Raw genomic sequence first — 19,486 nt, 5'->3', positions numbered from 1 at the left:
TTCTTACGTTTGAGTTCAGTATTAAACATTAAAGTAAAAGTATAAAAACAAGGCACAATTTTTTTTCTTTCCCAGACAGATATTGACTATGTTCGTGGAGTGATAGCCAACCTGGAGAAGGAGTAAGTCTCTGTTAATTATGGAGATGGGAGCATTTCAGTTACTGCTCTCTCTCGGCTTTTTGCGGAAAGAGCACATCTTCCTTTACAGCCCATTTCCCTGTGGCGGTCAGCGTTCACTGGACCGCCTGTGATTGGTCGTTACAGTCTCCTGAAGCAGGTCACGTGTATCGGGTTGGCCAATGGGATGAGTTGGTGCAGTGCGCTATAGAAAAGCCTGGGACGCCACGTGCACTGCCCCGTGCTTTACTCCAGTGTCGACAGAGAGGGTCGTGCAAGGTCACTCAAATCAGCCTTCTCACCCTCTCTTTACCCAGCGAAGATTGCTCTGCTCCCAGGGAAGATTTCAAAATACCCCAGTAGCTAAACTGTGTCTGAACCTGTCTTCCGTCCTGCAAGGCGGTAGCAACAGTTTACGTGAGCCAGGCACATGGAGGCGACCCGTGGAAACCCAGGAAGTTTCAGGTGTCAGCACTGTTTACAGTGATATCAGGAAAACTCACATCTGGTGGGGGGTTCTTCGTTGAATTGTATCTGTTTCTGGCCCCCAAACAGCCGTTTCTTCTACTTTAAAAGAAAGAGAACAACAATAATTTGCCAACTATAGATTTGAAATAATGTGATTCTATCTTTGTCTACCGAAATATTGAAACCTAAGGTTTTTTCTTTTATACGCGTAGTTCAGGAATACACTACACATTTCTTAGATTTTCCTCGAATACTAGATTTTTGACAGGTTTGGTATTGACTCCTGACGTAGAGGAACAGGGAGTAATCATCCGCCGCCCTGCAGGCGGAGGCAGCTGGCTCTCTGGGGCTCACGCCATGGTGATGCCGATTTGCTCCTTCCTCAGACACGGTGTAGCTACTGGGGTATTTTGAAATCTTCCCTGGGAGCAGAGCAATCTTTGCTAGGTAAAGAGAGGGTGAGAAGGCTGATTTGAGTGATCTCACACGACCCTCCATCGTAAATCAGGCTCAGGATGATTTACATGTGCCATTAAGGCCCAAGGCCCAGGTGGTTACGCAAGCATGCTGTCAGGATTTGCAAAACTGGAACAAGAGAGAATGCAAATGTGAAGGAAATCACATTTTTGTCCGTTGACGGTGGTTAAAGCACGTGCGAGCAGGGCTTCTCAGTCTCGGCACTGTTCCCATTTTGGGCCAGATCCTCCTTTGTGGTGGGGCCGTAGGATTTTAGCAGGACACTGGCCTCTTCCCAGTGCTTGCCAGGAGCACCGCCTGCAGTTGAGACCACGCAGGACGTGCCTGCAGACATTGCTAAATGTCCTGGAGGGCAAAATCGCCCTCAGTTAGAAACCCTGGAATAAAACGACGCATAGTCCCTAAGGCACGCTTACTGCATGGCTATATGTTTTTAGATATACTCACATATTTTTCTTCAGCCCCTTGTTTTCTGTGAGTCCATGATTTGTGTTTTTTAATTCACATACTTCTTAGGAATGTTAACACCTTTCTATGCCACTCTAAAAGGATAATGGCATTTTACATTGACTCTTCTTTAAGCACTAATAAAAAGAAAAGAAAGCAAAACTTGTTCTATTGCAAAAACTTGTATTTTCTAGTGAATAAGATACACTACTTTGTTCAACACGTTATAACTTTATATATAGTATATTATATATTATTAATATAATATATATTATACCTCATTGCAAATGTTTACTCATGTGTTTTATGTTAAACATAGTCAGTTGAGCATTAAGATAAATAAAATTCCACAGAACTTAACTAACTCAGCTAACCTATCCCTGGTAGATTCCCTAAAGAGATCAGTTCTGGCCTGGTGGAAGTTATATCACCTCCCGGAAGTTATTATCCTGACCTGACAAACCTAAAGGAGACATTTGGAGACTCGAAAGAAAGAGTGAGGTGAGCATATGTTGTTCAGGATTCCTCAGCTGAGTAAGGGCAGCTCTTGTCCTCTAAAGATTGAAATATTTTAGTATGGAATTTGGTAGGAAAGTCACTAGGTAGTCTCCTTAAGTTGCGGTTGTTTTGTGAAGTGTGTTCCTGAGTAGTTTAGTATGAGTTAAAGCTTTTGATGGGTTGTATTTTTCTTCAACGGCTTCTAGAACTACTACTTCCTTTAGTGTTAGTTGATGTGTTTCTGTAGGTACCAGAACTCACTGAAAGGACTAAATGTTGTACATTTTAATAAATGTTGCATTTTTTATTTTAGCATTCAGTACTTATATATTAATGACTGCCTGCATGCAAAGCATGGCCCCAGACATGCAGTAATTACTGCCTGCATGCAAAGCATGGCCCAGGCCCTAGAGCGGTGATTCCCGAGCTGGTTTGGAAGCACTAGTTCCCTGAGACATCCAGATGTTACCACAAAGGGAGCTTGTGTCGAGGAAGTTTGGGAACTATGTGGTTAAAAATACTTTTCCCACAAATGTCTTTACTGCGGAATGTTGCAGTGCCTTCAATGCCAGCATGCATGTTGGCAGTCTTCGTGGGGATGTGTGTAGAGCGTTCACCACGCGCACCCTAAACGGAGGGTAGGACAGGGTAGCACTGGCGTTGGGGAGAACTCACGCTGATGCCGGCACTCTCACAGAGGCCTGCGCAGGCTGGCGTGCACGCGTGATGGCTGAGACGGGTACTGGGGGTTGTGCACCTGATCGCATTGCGCTAAGTTTGATTCTGGTTTTTAACATAATTTTTGAAAAAATTTTTCAGATGGAGAACCAAGCAAAACTTAGATTATTGTTTTCTAATGATGTATGCTCAGGAAAAGGGCATTTATTACATTCAGGTAAGTGCAGTTTTTCTTTAAGTTTTTTTTCACACTTTTGAGAAGTAATAATCAAGGGCTTATTTTCACTAACATAGGGCATTTTTTGAAAGCGTAACCCACCCTCCCCCGAGATCTCTAAGATCATAACTACAAATGAGAGGGTGGAAGGGCCTGCGTGTCCTGAGAAGGTGTGAGTGGGCCTCGCAGCTCAGCGGGGAGCCTCCTTGGCTGCCACTCAGGCAGTTTAACTTTTGAAGACACTTTATTTTATAATTATAGATTCACAGCCAGTTGCACGCACTGTGCAGAGATCCTGTATCCCCCCTTCCATTCTTCTCTTATAGCACAACTCTGCTATAAGAGTTGTAATTCTTCAGCTTTATTCAGATCTCACCAGTTCTACCTGCACTCGGTTGTGTGTGCGTGTATGTGTGTGTACTTCTACACAGTATTACCGCATGTGCAGATGTGTATGGCAGCTAAAATTAGTGATAAGATTTAGTATTAAATTTTAAGTAGTATTAAATTTTTGGTATGAAATTTTAAGCAGGTATTTGACTATTTCATCTGAATCTCTGTGTTTTTTAGATTAGTCCCCAGATTGCTTTTGAACTACTCATAGGTAATATTTGGATTTGCCTGCTTTTGGGGGGGTCACCTTCCCATTGGGCAGATGCAGTAGATGTTTAGGTTTGCTCAGAGACTTCTCTTCTTTTACCAAGCTTCTCTGGTGCCACTGTAGTTCTGTACTTTGTCTTGTCCTCCCCCACCCTCCCCAAAAGCTCTGAGGACATGAAACATGTCTTTTCTGTTCCCCAGTGAATATCCCGGATCCTGGCACATAGAAAGATGCTCAGTAGATATTCACTGAATCAATTGATAGCATATCTGCAAACATTGCTACTGTGCCTTCACAGAGAGGAAGACGCAGCTTGTAGTACTTAAATACGTGAAAAATCTAAGCATTAAAACAAATAAAAATTACTGAGCAGATAAATAGAAATCATTAGGTATTAAGAAAACGAGAAGTTTTGTCAGAATATGAAAGTAGTCTTGTGACTTAAAAGCTTCCGAAAGGAGATGCTAGGAAGAATCCTTTGCATATGTTCATGACACTTGATCTCTTTTGACTCCTACTTCAGCCTATCAAATTGGTGAAAATCCCAAGCTCAGGGAACGCCTGGTGCCGGCCCAGCGTGTGGGGCTGACTAGCACTCGATGAATTGCTACAGCTTCTTTCTTAAGTATTTTGAAAGTATCTATTAAAATATAAACCAGAACTTTTAAGAATCTAACCTTCAGAAATGAAAAAGCGCTAATATGTAGGTATAAGCATATTTATTGCAGCATTCCTCATCTTGACAAAAAATGGAAAACAATTTGAATATCTGCCTATGAGCAGGGAAAAGTGGAGTAAACTATAGTACATCTGTATCATGGAATGTTATGCATCTATTAAAAAGAATGATTTAATGTATATTTATTAACCTGCAAAGATAATAGTGATATATTAACAGAAAAAGGCCGGTTTTATGATTTTATTACATTAAAATGAAAAGGGAGATTTGAACCTTACATATGAGTCTGTATATGCTGTGTAGGCTGTATGTGCATACAGAGGGTGCCAAATGATACACACCCCACTTTTTAACATTGGTTACCCCAACTAAAAGGGTACAGGATGAGGAGGCAAGGTGCTGGCTTTTTCTTTGACTTGGTATATATATGATGTAGAAAGCAACAGATATTTAGGAGCCTACAAAAATTATTTTCCTTTGAAAGGAAAAAAAATAGTGTGAAATTATGCTGGGCAGTATAAAAAGAAAAAGAGGTCTAATTCATTATGAGGGAGTGGGTTGCTGACCTACTGTGTGTCTTCCATTTTATTCTCCTTTTTTTTAAACTATCATTTAGGGTGGGCCACGGTGGCTCGGCAGGCAAGAATGCTTGCCTACCATGCCAGAGGACCCGGGTTCGATTCCCGGTTCCTGCCCATGTAAACAAAAAAAAAAAGAAAAGAGAAGCTATCGTTCATTTTTGTATTTCTATCATGTTTTGTCCAGTGCTTTCTTGATTTTTATTATGGAAGTATGTTTGAGTTTTTCAATAATAGTCGTTTTCCTTCCTTTTCTGATTTATTAATATGATTGTTTTATTTCTGTAGCTTGAAGATGATATTGTTGTAAAACAGAATTACTTTAATACTATAAAGAATTTTGCACTCCAACTTTCTTCTGAGGAATGGATGATTCTAGAGTTTTCCCAGCTGGGCTTCATTGGTAAGAAAAGTGTCAGATTTATCTACTTTTCAAAAATAATTTTGACTCTCAGAATTTTGAAGCTTAATTTTTATTTTACCCTATAGTTGTCTTTTTTTCTATGGAAACAGAAAAATGAACCTATTGTTTTGAGAGAATTTAATTCAGGTAACCCTCCTTGTATGAAATGATGGACGTCCACCTAAGACTGAATTTGGAGACGTCTCTGATTCTGCCTCTTGTTGCGGGGTCTCTCGGGCTGCACTGCTGGCCCACACGGCTGGCCAGGGCCAGCTGTGGTCCTCGTGAACATGTCCGACCTCTTTGTCACCTCCAGTCCCTCTATTACAGCCCAGTGTCATTGCCACATTCTTTCAAAAGTAACACCATAGGAAAGGTGCTCTCGGCCGGATCTCTGGTGCTTTCATGTAGAACGTGGAGTTCTCCTCTTTCATTGACTAGTTGGGGGGCTTATTTAAAACTTTTTTTTCCCGCTAAAGTTCCTGAAAAAGCCGACTAAAAATAATCTGTTCAAAGTTAAAGAATTAAAGGCAAATGACAGATGTAAAGAAACAGCCAACGGGTGACACTCCACTTGCAGTAGTACTTTAAAGCTTTCTTAGATCTGGGTCCTTGACCGTGCTGATCAGTTAACTCAAAACTGATTTTAGGAGTCAAAAATCACCTTTAATTGTGACAGTTTCAGTGATGACAAAACCAGGAGTACTTTTTTTGCATTTATTGATGTAGTTAAATAGTTTTTACCTAAATCTCTCAAGTTCCTTTTTTATGACACGCTTCATGAAATATGAAGGCAAAATCTCTGCCTTGCTTTTTGAATCCTTTGGGCCAGTAGTTGTGTGATAGATTTTGTAATATAGAAAGGCAGAAGTTTGGTACTTCTGTTTATAGCCAGGTAATAGCCAAGAGGGTGTTTAACTAAAGCCTGTTTTGTTTGTTTATGATAATACCCGTGGGGAGTATGAGTATGCCCTTACTATAGATGTCACTTATTTAAGCTGTTCTGGTGCTTGTTTCCTTATTAAAGTTATTGACTTGGAATATCTTTGCAGGTAAAATGTTTCAAGCACCAGACCTCACTTTGATTGTCGAATTCATATTTATGTTTTATAAGGAGAAACCCATTGACTGGCTCTTGGACCATATTCTCTGGGTGAAAGTGTGCAACCCTGAAAAAGATGCAGTAAGTTAATTTCTTGGGGTGAAGGGGAGTAAGGAGGCTTCTTTTCCATATTTCACAAAGTGACTTTTAGGGGGTCAGATTTCATGAATGAGCAGTTAAGATAGGCAAGTGAAAGAAAACAGTGTTTCCCATTAAGGTTCCCACTGCTTGCTTTCTTGAACTGATAAAAAGTTTCTCTACTAGAGTGGCTTTTAAATGGCAGTGAAAAATCCTGTCATTCAGGAAAGCCTGTGGCAGGGCGACAGCCTTTATTCTAAATTGCTGATAAAAGTTTATAGTGTCTCTAGGCTGCTGGTGTTATGTTACTATGGGGTGTAGATGTTAATCATACGTGTCCTCAATGGGATGTCTTTTGAGTTTGTTTTTTTTCATATTCTCTGTCAACTCTTCTTTTCAAATACTTTGGGGACCCCAACACATCTTGAAATAAGGAATAAAATAAAAGGAGTATTTTATACCAAAACAATGGCAGGTCAGAACAACACCTTTCAGTGTAGTATTAGCGAGAAACCAAGATCCCTACTAATATGCTTCCCTGTGAATGATGTGCAGATTCTTAAAAATGAATGTCAGTTTTGACATATCATAAGTAAATATTTGTAAACAAATGTCATTGTAGGGTTGACTTAACACTAATTATAACAGACATTTCATTTCACCTCGTGGTCTTGTGTTCCCTAGAATAGTTCAGTCATCTTGCCCGCCAGTGCCCTTGTAGGATGCTCCCTACTGGCGTGTGTCAGCTGTCCGTGCGTTCTCTTTGTTTAAAGAAGCAGATCGTGCAATATAGTGAAATTGTAGGTTATCTAATTTCCAACAATAACAGAACACACAAATTGATCTGAACAGCTCATTTTGAAGATCTCAGCCCATACCTGTACTGTCATTACGACTTACAGAAATTCTTGTTGTGGGACACAAGACAGTTAACCATTTCTGCTTTCCTAGAGCACCCTTGCATTTGACTGGCTGTGAGGTTTTATCTAATGTGTGCTTAGGTTCTGAAATCAGCCTCTGATGGGAAAAACTCTTAGGAAGAATTTAAACCATGAAAACCTGTTAAATCATCCATACATTTGAGTACACAACCCTTTGGGCAGTCTTAGCTATTCCTTTGCTCTTGCGTCGTCCCTGTTTTTCTCTGGCCCCCATTGTCAAGGACGCCGTCACTGCTTGCTGGCCTGCCACCTGAACACGTTCTCACAGGGTCTCAGAAACCCTTCAAGCCGCTCACAAGTTCTTCTAGTGTTCGGTCACCCTGCTTTGACTCTTCAGCCCCATTTTCTCCCACTGCCTGAGCCCCAAGCTCTCTTGAGTAGTAGGCTGAGTCTCCCCTGCTTTCCAGCATCCGTCCCCCTCCTGTCTTCCGTTCTCCACTGTCTTGGCTCTTTCCCTTCACTCTCCTCCCGTTTCTTCCATCTCCTTTTAGTCCCCTTGAATGCTTGAATATATTTAAGTAAAGTTTACTATTTCAACTCTCTTCTAGTATTAGTAATAATGCTGGTGAAGTAAAACGTTTTAGAAGAACTAGACATCATGACATTCAGTTAAACATTCCACTTTCGAAGTTGAAGTCTTTTATAGATGGGGCTTCTCCAGTTCTTCTTGACCCCAAACCCACCGAGGTCATTGAAAAAGTGTGCTTACCCCCTGAACGTGGTTTATAGAACCTGGACGGACAGTCATGGCCGTGAACTGTCCTGAACTGTCTCAGCTGAGGCCGCTGTCCTCTGAGGTCCGAGCGCCAGGCGCCTCGAGTCGCAGCCCAGGCTCCGCGCCACTGTATGAAGAGGGCATGGCCGTGGGGCTTTTGATATCGTTTGCTTGCCTGGTTATCGTTATCAAGTTATTGTCTCATGTTTTTCATGTTGCTTTCTTGCAACAAACTTGCAAATTCATCATTACATTATTCAATTAAAGATACTTTGTATATTTGAAACATATCTCTTAGTCTAGAGTATAGTTTGCAATTAACATTAAAAGTCAAATCTATGCCGGTTTGTCATGCAGAATAGTTGGAATTAAATCCTTCACTCTTCCCCTAGATATGCGTATTTTAAATCTCCAGATATGCCTGCTGTCCAGTAGGAGGCAAGTCTCCTAATGCCTAAGAGGGTCTGTAACAAAGGTGTGACTTGAAATTATGAGATGAAATTTGCATTTTCTTTTTAATATTTTTCTAAAGGACCTCTTGGCTTTCTGATGAGGACAAGATTTCCCTTTATGTAACACTAACATGATTTTTGAAAACTTTTATTTAGAAACATTGTGATAGACAGAAAGCAAATCTGAGAATTCGCTTCAGACCTTCCCTTTTCCAGCATGTTGGTCTGCACTCTTCACTATCCGGAAAACTTCAGAAACTCACGGTGGGTGATTTAATTTTCTGTTCCTCATTGACATACAGATTTTTATTTAGTGTATAATTACAGTTCATCTTTTTTAGTATAAAGAAGCAATCTGTTGTTTAATAGCATTATGTCTTTCCTTCTAGGACAAAGATTACATGAAACCATTACTCCTTAAAATCCACGTCAACCCACCTGCAGAGGTGTCCACTTCCCTGAAGGTCTACCAAGGACACACACTGGACAAAACTTACATGGGAGAGGATTTCTTCTGGGCCGTAACCCCGACAGCCGGAGACTACATCTTGTTTAAATTTGATAAGCCAGTCAGTGTGGAAAGGTTGGTGATTACTGAACTATGTCTGGTCTTGAAATTCAAGCCCCTTGTGCCTAATGTGACTTATGATGGGAGTTTTGTGTGTTTAACAAACGAGAGGAGACAGCAGGCCCCAAAATGTTGGGTTATAATTTACATCTAATGCAACTCAGTAATTAAATGGATGAGTTGTTTTCAGATGCAGTATCAGCATTGCCCACACTGTTTGATCAATTGTACTAGTATTTTCTCAATTTATACTTAGTGCAATTTTTAAAATACTTTTTATGTTGGACTCTTCCCCCAAATCTCAAGTTAGTTTTCATGTCCTGAACCCTAGAATGTACCTTTAGGATCCACAGAGAGCCCGGCACTTAGGCGGGAATAATCTGTCTCTAGACAAAGACTGTTCCTAGTTAATCGTTTTACAAATGCCGGGTTATTTCTACTATGCCATAGAGGAACTATAATAACCCTTTTATGATCTTCAGGATTTATGTTCATTTTTCAAGGTTGAGGACTTTTTTGTTTTTTCTTTAGTGGTCATGATTCCTTGCACCTCCCTCAGTCCATGGTGTGTCGTGACTCTGTAGCTTAAGTGTCATCCCCAGAACAGAGCGCAGCCTCTTTAGCCCGTGGTATATTACTTTGTATCTTTAGCCCGTGGCATATTACTGTGTTTGTCCTCATGCAACGGCCAATTTGACTTTTCAAAACTGCCCAAAATCATTAGGAATAATTCTGTTTAAGGTAGTTTAAAATAATTCTTAGCTATAACATAATGGAGCTAATTTTCTTTGACTTTTCTGGACTGATTCCAAAGAGTAATTTAAGTTGTAAAAATATTTTAAGCAATGGGAATATCACTAGAAAAACATATAAAATCCCTATTTTGAATACTATTTGGCACTTGGATGAATATATAAAATCTCTTTTGTTGTCATTTAATGTTCATTTTTTATACGAAATAGTACTGCTCTGTACATAGAGGTATTTTTACCACACCCAATATGTCATTGCAGAATTAGAAACAACACAGGTGGCTGTCACCAGGCATTTGGGTAAATAAATGATGTGTCTCCATGCCTGGGGTGCTGGGAGCTGCGGTTACCAATGACAAAGACCGAGGGAGGTAGCCATTAGACTACCTCTATCCATTGCAAATTGTAGTCACTGCTGCCATAAACAGACCATTCCTGTTCCCTCTCTCAGCTCCTCCAAGTACACACCTAACTATCAGGTTGTGATCAGATGGCAGCCCCACCCTAGGGCCTCCGGCAGAGCACCACGCTGCCTCCAGGGGCTGCACCACTCCCGTCCTTAGCAATAGTGACTAGGGACATCTCTTTCTCCAGCAGTTGTATCTCTGTGTAAAACTTAACATGTCTACAAAGCAGAAGAAGAGTAAAGCAATAACTTTTAAAGCCCGCTTCAACAAGTAGTTACAAAACAGATCCCAGAGTTTATCATGGGCTACCATTCCACCATCTCAGATTTTTCCTTCTAGATGCTCCAAAACACTGGAGGCTAGAAGGAATATTAAAATAGTGATAAAGCTGTCATTCTCCTTTGTTCAATCCTATTTTCTCTGTTATACCTCCTCCTTCTCCTCCGATCCTTCTCCCATCTGTGGGGATCTTTCAGCAATGCTCGTTCTCACTTTTTCTTGTTGAGAAGGGGTGTCAGCACTAAAGGATAGGGAGATGTAATTAACTGATAATCTTGGAGAGGCTGGTCCCTCTGAGTGTCGGGATTTTTCTGACTTAGGAATCCTCTGGGAATTATAGGTTCCAGAAAAGCAAACTTAGTGTAGGAAACCATTATAGAGTCTCAGTTCAAGCCCTTGGTGTTCTTAAGAGACAACAGGAGTGATGTTGGTTGGAGTTTAGCAAACCATGGCAATTAGCACTATCTGACTGAAGCTTGCATAAGAGCAGCTTCGAGAATACCCTCTTTACTACATTTGATCTCTCTTGACCTCTGATGCCTTATTTTATTACATCACTTTTCCCCATTTTGCTCCAGAAGGTTTTGTCGATCCCATGGTGCTAGGGACAGACTCATCCCCAGGAGCATATCATACCTCACATTGTCGGGGAGGTTTTCACCCCCAGATATCATGTCCACGTAGTGGGGGAGGGTAATGATTTTCCTTGCAGACTTGCGCTTAGAGAGAGAGAGAGAGAGGCCACATCTGAGCAACAAAAGAGGTTTCGTGAAAGCAACTCTTAGGCCTCATTATGGGCACTACTGGCCATAGCATGCATTTTTAGTTTTCCCCCTATACCCCTCTACTGTTGACTCTTTGTCTGCTATCAAACCTTTGAAATAGTTCATGTAGAGAGTATTTATAATTGTAGATTTAATCAGTGAGATACATGGCACTGTGTATCTCCTTTCAATCATATTCACCTTCAATATGGCAGTGTTACTTAGAACCCCACTGAGTTACAATCACTTCTGTCCATTCCCTTCCATTTAGGTTCAGCATCTTAGGGTAGCCTTTCCCCTGTCTCTAGCTTTTGTGTACCTCTTTGTCTGCTATATTCTGCAGTGTCACCTCTGAGATTACCTTCACCAGAGGCATAATAGCGAAATCATGCAGTATCTATCCTTTTGTGTCTGACTTATTTCGCTCAGCATTATGTCGTCAGAGTTGATCCATGTTGTCATATGCTTTGGGGCCTCATTTTGTCTTACTGCTGCATAATATTCCATTGAGTGTATATACCACATTTTGTTTATATACTCGTTTTTTGTTGGACACTTAAAATTGTTTCCATCTTTTGGCAGTTGTGAATAGTGCCACTATAAACATCGGTATGCAAATGTCTGTTCCTGTCACTACTTTCAGTTCTTCTGGGTATTTATCAAGTATTGCTATTGCCGGGTCATAAGGCAACTCGATATTTAGTTTTCTGAGGAATCACCAAACTGTCCTCCACAGCAGCTGCACCTTTATACATTCCCACCAATAGTGAATAATTGTTCCAGTTTCTCCCCATCCTCTCCAACATTAATAGTTTTCTGTTCGTTTAATAGCAGCCATTCTTATAGGTATGAGGTGATATCTCATTGTCATCTTAATTTGTATCTCCCTTATAGCTAATGAAAATGAACATCTCTTCGTGTGCTTTTTAGCCATATGCATTTGCTCTTCAGAAAGGAAAAGTGTCTATTCATATCCTCTGCCCATTTTATAATTGGGTTGTTTGCTCTTTTGTTGTGGAGCTGTAAAATTTCTTTATGTACACAGGATATCAAGCATTTATCAGGTATGTGGTTTCCAAATATTTTCTCCATTGAGTTGGCTACTCTTCACCTTTTTGACAAAGTCCTTTGAGGCACAGAAGCTCTTGATCTTAAGGAGTTCCCATTTGTCCATTTTTTCTTTCTCTGCTTCTGCTTTAGTTATAAAGTTTAAGAAGCTACCTCCTCTCACTAGGTCCTGAAGTTGTTTCCCTGCATTTTCTACTAGACCTTTTATGGTACCAGCTCTTACAATTGGGTCTTTAATTCATTTAGAATTAATTTTTGTATAGGGAGTAAGTAGGGGTCCTTTTTAATTCTTTTGGCTAGTGATATCCAAATTTCACATGCCCATTTATTGAAACGACTCTTCTGTCCCAGTTCAGTGGATTTGGGGGCCTTGTTGAAGATCAAATATCCATTGATTTGGTGGTCTATTTTCACACTCTCGATTCCATTAGTTGATACTTCTGTCTTTGAGCCAGTACCATGCTGTTTTGACCACTGTGGCTTTATACAAAGCTTTAAAGTCAGGAAGTGATAGTCTTCCCACTCCGCTTTTCTTTTTTTAGGGTATTTTTATCTATTTGGGATCTCTTTCCCTTCTCAATAAATTTGATAACTAGCTTTTCCAAGTCTTCAAAGTAGGTTGTTGGGATTTTTATTGGTATTGCATTGAATCTATAGATCAGTTTGGGTAGAACTGACATCTTAACAACATTCAGCCTTCCTATCCCTGAGCATGGAATGGCTTTCCATCTATTCAGGTTATTTTTTATTTCCTTTAGCAATGTTTTGTAATTTTCCATGTACAGTCTTGACATCCCTGGTTAGACTTATTCCTAGATACTGATTCTTTTGCTAGCAATTTTGAATGGAATTTTTTCCTTGTCTCCTCAGATAGGTCATTGCTTGTGTAAAGAAACATTACTGGTTTTTGTACATTAATCTTGTATCCCGCCACTTAACTGAATGTATTAGCTGAAGTAGCTTTGTCGTAGATTCCTCAGGGTTTTCTAAGTATAGGATCATGTCATCTGCAAATAATGAAAGGTTTACATCTTCCTTTCCAAATTGGATGCCTTTTATTCCCTTTTCCTACCTTATTGCTATAGCTAGAACTTCTAGTATGATGTTGAATAATAATGATGACAGTGGGCATCCTTGTCTCGTTTCTGATCTTAAGGGGAATGCTTTCAGTCCCTCTCCATTAACTATGATGCTGGCTATGAATTTTTCATATATGCTTTTTATGATATTGAGAAAGTTTCCCTTAATTCCCACCTTTTGAAGCATTTTTATCAGGATAAGATGCTGAATTTTGTTGAATGCTTTTTCAGCATCAATTGATAGGATCATGTGATTTTTCCGTTTTGATTTGTCAATGTGCTATATTATGTTGATTGATTTTCTTGTGTTGAACCACCCTTGAATTTCTGGTATAAACACTACTTGGTCGTGATGTATAATTCTTTTAATTTATTGTTTTATTCAATTTGCTGGTATTTTGTTAAGAACTTTTGCTTCTGTGGTCATTAGGGAGATTGGTCTGTAGTTTTCCTTTCTTGTAGTGTCTTTATCTGGTTTTGATATTAGAGTAATGCTGGCTTCATACAGTGAGTTAGGTGGTGTTCCTTTTCCTCAAAATTTTGGAAGAGTTTGAGCAGGATTGGTGTTAGTATTTTTGGAATGTTTGATAAAATTTCCCTGTGGAGCTGTCTGGTCCTGGGCTTTTCTTTATGGGAAAATTTTTTCTGACTGATTGAATCTCTTTACTTGTAATTAGCTTATTGAGATCTTCTTTTTTTTTTTTTTTTTCCAAGTCAGTGTATGTAGTTCCTGTTGTTTCGGGGAGTTTCTGTATTTCTTCTAAATTGCCTAGTTTTTTTGGCATGTAGTTGTTCATAACATTCTCATGATTTTTAAAATTTCTACAGGATCCCTGGTAACAACCCCCTTCTCAGTTCTGACTTTGTTTATTTGTGTCCTACTTTTTTTCTTTGTTAGTTTAGCTAGGGGTCCATCAATTTTAATTGGCTTTTCTGAAAGAAGCAATTTTTTATTTTGTTAATTCTTTTCTATTATTTTATTGTTCTCTATTATTTCTGCTCTAATCTTTGTTGATTCTCTTCTTTCATTTGCTTTGGGGTTAGTTTGCTGTTTTTCTGTACATTCTCTAGGTAGTCAGTGAAACTCTCAAGTTTTGCTCGTTCTTGTTATTTAATATAGACATTTAGGGCAGTATCCCTCTCAGCACTGCCTTTGTCACCTCCCATAAGTTTTTTATTAAAAAAAGTTTTTTTAATTGTAAAATACATATACAAAAAAGTAATAACTTTCCAAGTACATTTTAAACAAGTAGTAAAGTTTGGTATGGGTTACAGTTCCATATTTTTCATTTTTTCTTCTAGCTGCGACTGATACCCAAGGAAATGACAATACAGTGATTCAGTGGTCATACTCATTTGTTAAATCCTGTCTTCTCTGTTATACTTCCTTCTCTTTTTCTTACTTGTCAAAAATAATATATATATGAAAAAGCAATAAATGTCAATGTACATCACAACAATTAGTTGTAGAACAGATTTCAGAGTTTGGTATGGGTTACAATTCCATACTTTCAGGTTTTTATTTCTAGCTGCTCTGAGGAACTGGAGACTAAAAGAAATATCAGTATAATGAATCAGCACTCATACTCATTTGTTAAACTCGACCTTCTCTGTATAACTCCACCATCACCTTTGATCTTTCTCCCACTCTTTAGGGGTATTTGGGCTATGCCCATCATAACTTTTCATGTTGGAAGGGACTGTCAATAATATGGAATAGAGGGGATGGAACGAGCTGATGTTCTGGAAAGTCTGGCCCCTCTGCATTGGAGGACTTATCTGGTCCAGGGACCCATCTGGAGGTTTAGGTTTCTGGAAAGTTACTCTAGTGCATGGAACCTTTGTAGAATCTTATGTAATATTAATACTTATATAATACTTGATTCTTATAAAGAATACTCTAGGTATTCTTTAGAATTGGCAGGAATGGATGTCTAACTAAGGCTTACGTAAGAGTGACCTGTAGAGTAGCCTCTCGACTATTTGAACACTCTCAGCCACTGATATCCTATTTGTTATACTTTTTTCCCCCTTTTGGTCAGGATGGCATTGCTGATCCCACAGTGCCAGGGCCAGCCTCATCCCTGGGGGCATCCTGTAAGTTTTGATACGTTGTATTCTCATTATCATTTGTCTCCAGATGTTAACTGATTTCTCTAGCAATTTCTTCTTTGATCCATTGTCTGTTCAAGAGTGTTTTTTGTTTAATCTCCATATATTTGTGAAAGCTGTTTTTTGGGGGGATTATTAATTTCTAGCTTCATTCTGTTGTGGTCAGAGAAAGTGCTTTGGATAATTTCAATCTTATTAAATTTATAAGGACTCATTTTGTTTCCCAGCATATGATCTATCCTGGGGAATGTTCCATGTACGCTAGAGAAGAATATTATTTCCTGTTGTTTTGGGGTGCAATGATCTATATGTGTCTATTAGGTCTGATTTGTTTATCCCTCTCTTTATTGTTGATCCTTGTTGATCCTCTGCCTGGTTGTTTTATGTATGGTGGAAAGTGGTGTATTGAAGTCCCCCACGATTGTTGAAATGTCTGTAGCTCCCTTCAGTTTGCCAGTGTTGACTCATCTACTTTGGAGCTTCTTGATTGGGAGTGTAGACGTTTATGATTATTTCCTGTTGGTGAAGTGTCCCTTTTACTAATATCTAGTGTCCTTCTTTAACTCTTATGACATCTTTACATTTAAAGTCTATTTTATATGATACTGGTATAGCTATACCTGCTTTCTTTTGGTTACAGCTTGCATGGAAGTTCTCTCTCCATCCTCTCCCTTTCAATCTGACTGTGTCCTTCAGTCTAAGCCGTATCTGTTGAAACAGCATATGGGTGGACTATATATTTTAATTTATTCTGCCAGTCTGTATCTTGTAATTGGTGAGTTTGGTCTGTTACGTTCAAAGTAATTGCTATAAAAGCAGTTCTTGAGAAGAGAGCGCCATAGGGAATATCCAGAAGCTGAACTTCAGTGGGACCTGGGAAAGAAGGGAAAGCACGTTAATAAGTGTGCTCTGCCACGTTACAAACAAAGGACCATTCGCCAGCAGCCAGTCTAAGAACACGACAGCTTTGCTTTGATGATGCCTTGATTTGGACTTTTTTGCAGCCTCAAACTCAGGTTTCAGGTTAGGGATCATTTGATCCTCACCACAATCATGAAGGCAGGCAGAGGAGGAAGCTTGAGACACAGATTTTAGGAGGTGTGTCCGGGGCCACCCTGTTTTTGCACCTTGCACTCAGATCTTCTGACTCCAGTTTCAGTATTTTCCTAGTATCGCAATTGCAGACTCTGACATGTGAGGTTTCTTTGTTTTCATCGTTAGACCACCATATTTTCCTTCCCACAAAGAAATTGGTATCTGAGATGTGTGTTTCAGCATGAATACTAACAGTATAGCATTCGTCCGACACAATGGAGCACCAGAACGTTGCTTGTATTTTGATGCTGGCAAGAGATATTTATCCACAATATGCTGATGACTTGAAATCACCCCCTTGGTTTGGAGACCTTGTTTGCTGTTTTCTGGTCAGTGTAATTCCGGGGTTTTGGAGGTGTGCCACATTTTTGTGGATTTCCTTTATTCTAGAAGTGTTTAACCCAAATACATAGCAACACATATTTTCAGATTTGTCGCCCTTAACCGTTTTTATTTTTAAACCAGGAAGAGAGAGGGAAAGAGTAGAGGGGATTTTTTTTTGTTTTTTGTCTTTAAAAAGCATGAAGTAAAGAGACTTTGGCCAAAGGCGGAATTTTCTTGATCTCTTTGGTTATTGTTAGGTATATGCCTGCTGGGAAGTGGAACTACCAAGTGAAGATTAATAAATGCCCTTAAAAAAAGGAATAGAGGGTCCGTAATGTCCTGGCAAGCTCAAAAATAAAAGGAAATTTGGCAGAAAAATAGAAAAAAAAAAAAAGCAGTTCTTACATCTACCATCTTATCTTTTAGTTTTTGTCAGATCTCTGTATTCTTTTCCTTCTCTCTCTTTTTATCCTTAAAATTACTGTTCCTGGTATTCCTCAGCTCTGTGCTCCCCCCAGATCTCCCTCTCTTATATTTTTATTTCATCTGACAGGACTTCCCTTAGTATTTCTTGTAGGGCAGGTTTCTTGTTGACTGGTTCTCCCGATCTTTGTCTGTCTTTGAAGATTTTAATCTCCCTCAATTTAGAAGGACAGCTTGGCTGGATAAAGAATTCTTGGCTGGAACCCTTTCTCATTCAGGATCTTTATGTCAGACCACTGCCTTCTTGCTTCCATGGTGCCTGTTGAGTAGTCCGAGGTCAGTGTTCCATGTTTTCCCTTGTGTGTAGAGATCGCTTTCCTGGTGCTGCTTGCAGGACTTTCTGTTTCTCTTCAACATTTGTTTCATTAGTATGTCTTGGAGTAGGCCTCTGGGATTTATTCTATTTGGAGTGTGTTGGGCATCTTTGATTTGTGTGTTTATGTCTTTTATAGGAGTTGGGAAGTTTTCCCCAATTATATCTTCAACCAACTTTCCCAGCCCTTTTTTTTCTTGTCTCCTTATGGGACACCCATGATGCTTTTATTTGTGTGCTTTGTGTTGTCCACTATTTCACTAAGATCCAGTTCTGTTTTTTCCATCTTTCTTGTCATTTGTCCTTTTGTGTGCTCTCGTTCAGTTCTGTCTTCTGACTCACTTATTCTACCTTCTGCTTCTTTAAATCTGCTATTGTGTATTTCTAGTTTATTTCTAATTTGGTCTGCGGTGTCTTTCGTTTCTGTGAGATCTTCCATTTTCTATTTTTAATTTTTCAAATTCTTCTTTATGCTCTTCTGGTGTCTTCCTGATATCCTTTATTTCTTTATAAATATCCTTGAGTAGTTGTTCCATATTCTGTGTTCCTTCTGGAGTTTTGATTTGGATATTCGGCTGGGCCATTTCTGCTTGGATCTTCATGTGCTTTGGATTTTCTGTTGTGTTTGGGGCATTTGATTATCTTAATATGATTATTTTGCCAGTTGGTTTCCTTCACTTGTCTAAAATTTTATATTTACTTGGTTTTGTGTAGAAGATTTCCTTTTGCACTTGGTTTGTCAGTTATTCCCTACCAAACTAAGGCCCAGACGTCTTCTTATAGGGAGTAAAATTCAATTTGAGGACCTAATAAAAGCTAAGCAGGAGTGCATGAGTACTTCAGTGGTAGAACAGCCACCTGCTACCCAGGAGACCTGGGTCCAATTCCCAGCCCATTCACCCCCCACCCCCAAAAAAGAAAATAATAAAATAAAATAAAATAAAAATATGACAAAGCAGCAACAGAAAAACAACTCAACTCTAGCAGCCTCCAAAGTCAGAAGGATTCACCCCAAGATATGTTGGAAATGAACTCAGGCTGTTGCCCACCAAAGTGAGAGAAAATTAAAATAATAATAATAGAAAAATAAAAACAAATAATAATAATAAATATATATAAAATAAAAAAGAAAATATGAATATATAAAATATACATATAATAATAATAAAATATGCAGAAAAATATTTTTTTAAAGGGAAGATGTAAAAATAATAATTTTGAAACCTTTAGGCAAATAGGGAGTTTGCCTGCCTGCACTTACCGCCTCTCACCAGCAGGTGGCACTTCTGAGGCACCTCCTCCCCTCAAGCACCCCCCCAGCTCATGATATTGAGAATGAACTCAAATTCGTGCTCACAGAAGAGAGAAAATTAAAAATAAATGAATAAATAAAATAACAGAATAATAAAATATATATAGGAAATAGAAACACAACTATATATATAAATAAATATGAAATAACAATAATGCTTCTAATAAAAATATACCTATAGAAAAAATACAGTGAAAAAAGAAGGGACAAAAAAGAATGTTAAAAATCCTACAGATAAGTAGTTTGCCTGCGCGCACTTACCGCTTCTGCCCAGCAGGTGGCAGTCCTGAGGCCTGTCCGCCCTCAGGTTCCCCCTCCCTGACTGCGGCAGCGGCTGGAAGATTCTGCGCACGGTGGGAGGGGGGCGGTTTGTTACCAGCCTGTGGCAGCGGGAAGGGGGAGCCGCCCTGTTCCCGGGGGCGCAGCCAAGGGATCCACTCCTTACTGCACCCACTGGGCTACTGCTCCCAGCGCCCC

The 19,486-nt window shown here is 39.4% G+C and overlaps 1 protein-coding gene across 10 annotated transcripts in view; it reads left to right on the top strand.

The window, feature by feature from the left end:
• The window catches only part of MGAT4A (alpha-1,3-mannosyl-glycoprotein 4-beta-N-acetylglucosaminyltransferase A), a 139,188-nt gene that overhangs the window by 105,674 nt on the left and 14,028 nt on the right, over positions 1-19,486 (top strand). For all 10 annotated transcript variants that reach the window (XM_077133830.1, XM_077133825.1, XM_077133832.1 and 7 more), the window contains 7 exons: positions 76-122; positions 1,899-2,012; positions 2,829-2,904; positions 5,051-5,165; positions 6,218-6,348; positions 8,610-8,717; positions 8,843-9,036. In XM_077133830.1, coding sequence (XP_076989945.1) covers positions 76-122; positions 1,899-2,012; positions 2,829-2,904; positions 5,051-5,165; positions 6,218-6,348; positions 8,610-8,717; positions 8,843-9,036 — 785 coding nt within the window. The remainder of the gene's footprint in view (positions 1-75; positions 123-1,898; positions 2,013-2,828; positions 2,905-5,050; positions 5,166-6,217; positions 6,349-8,609; positions 8,718-8,842; positions 9,037-19,486) is intronic.

This window comes from Tamandua tetradactyla, chromosome 17 (assembly GCF_023851605.1).
Source record: "Tamandua tetradactyla isolate mTamTet1 chromosome 17, mTamTet1.pri, whole genome shotgun sequence".
NCBI classification, from domain to species: domain Eukaryota; kingdom Metazoa; phylum Chordata; class Mammalia; order Pilosa; family Myrmecophagidae; genus Tamandua; species Tamandua tetradactyla.
This window is presented reverse-complemented; position numbering and strand designations above follow the sequence as displayed.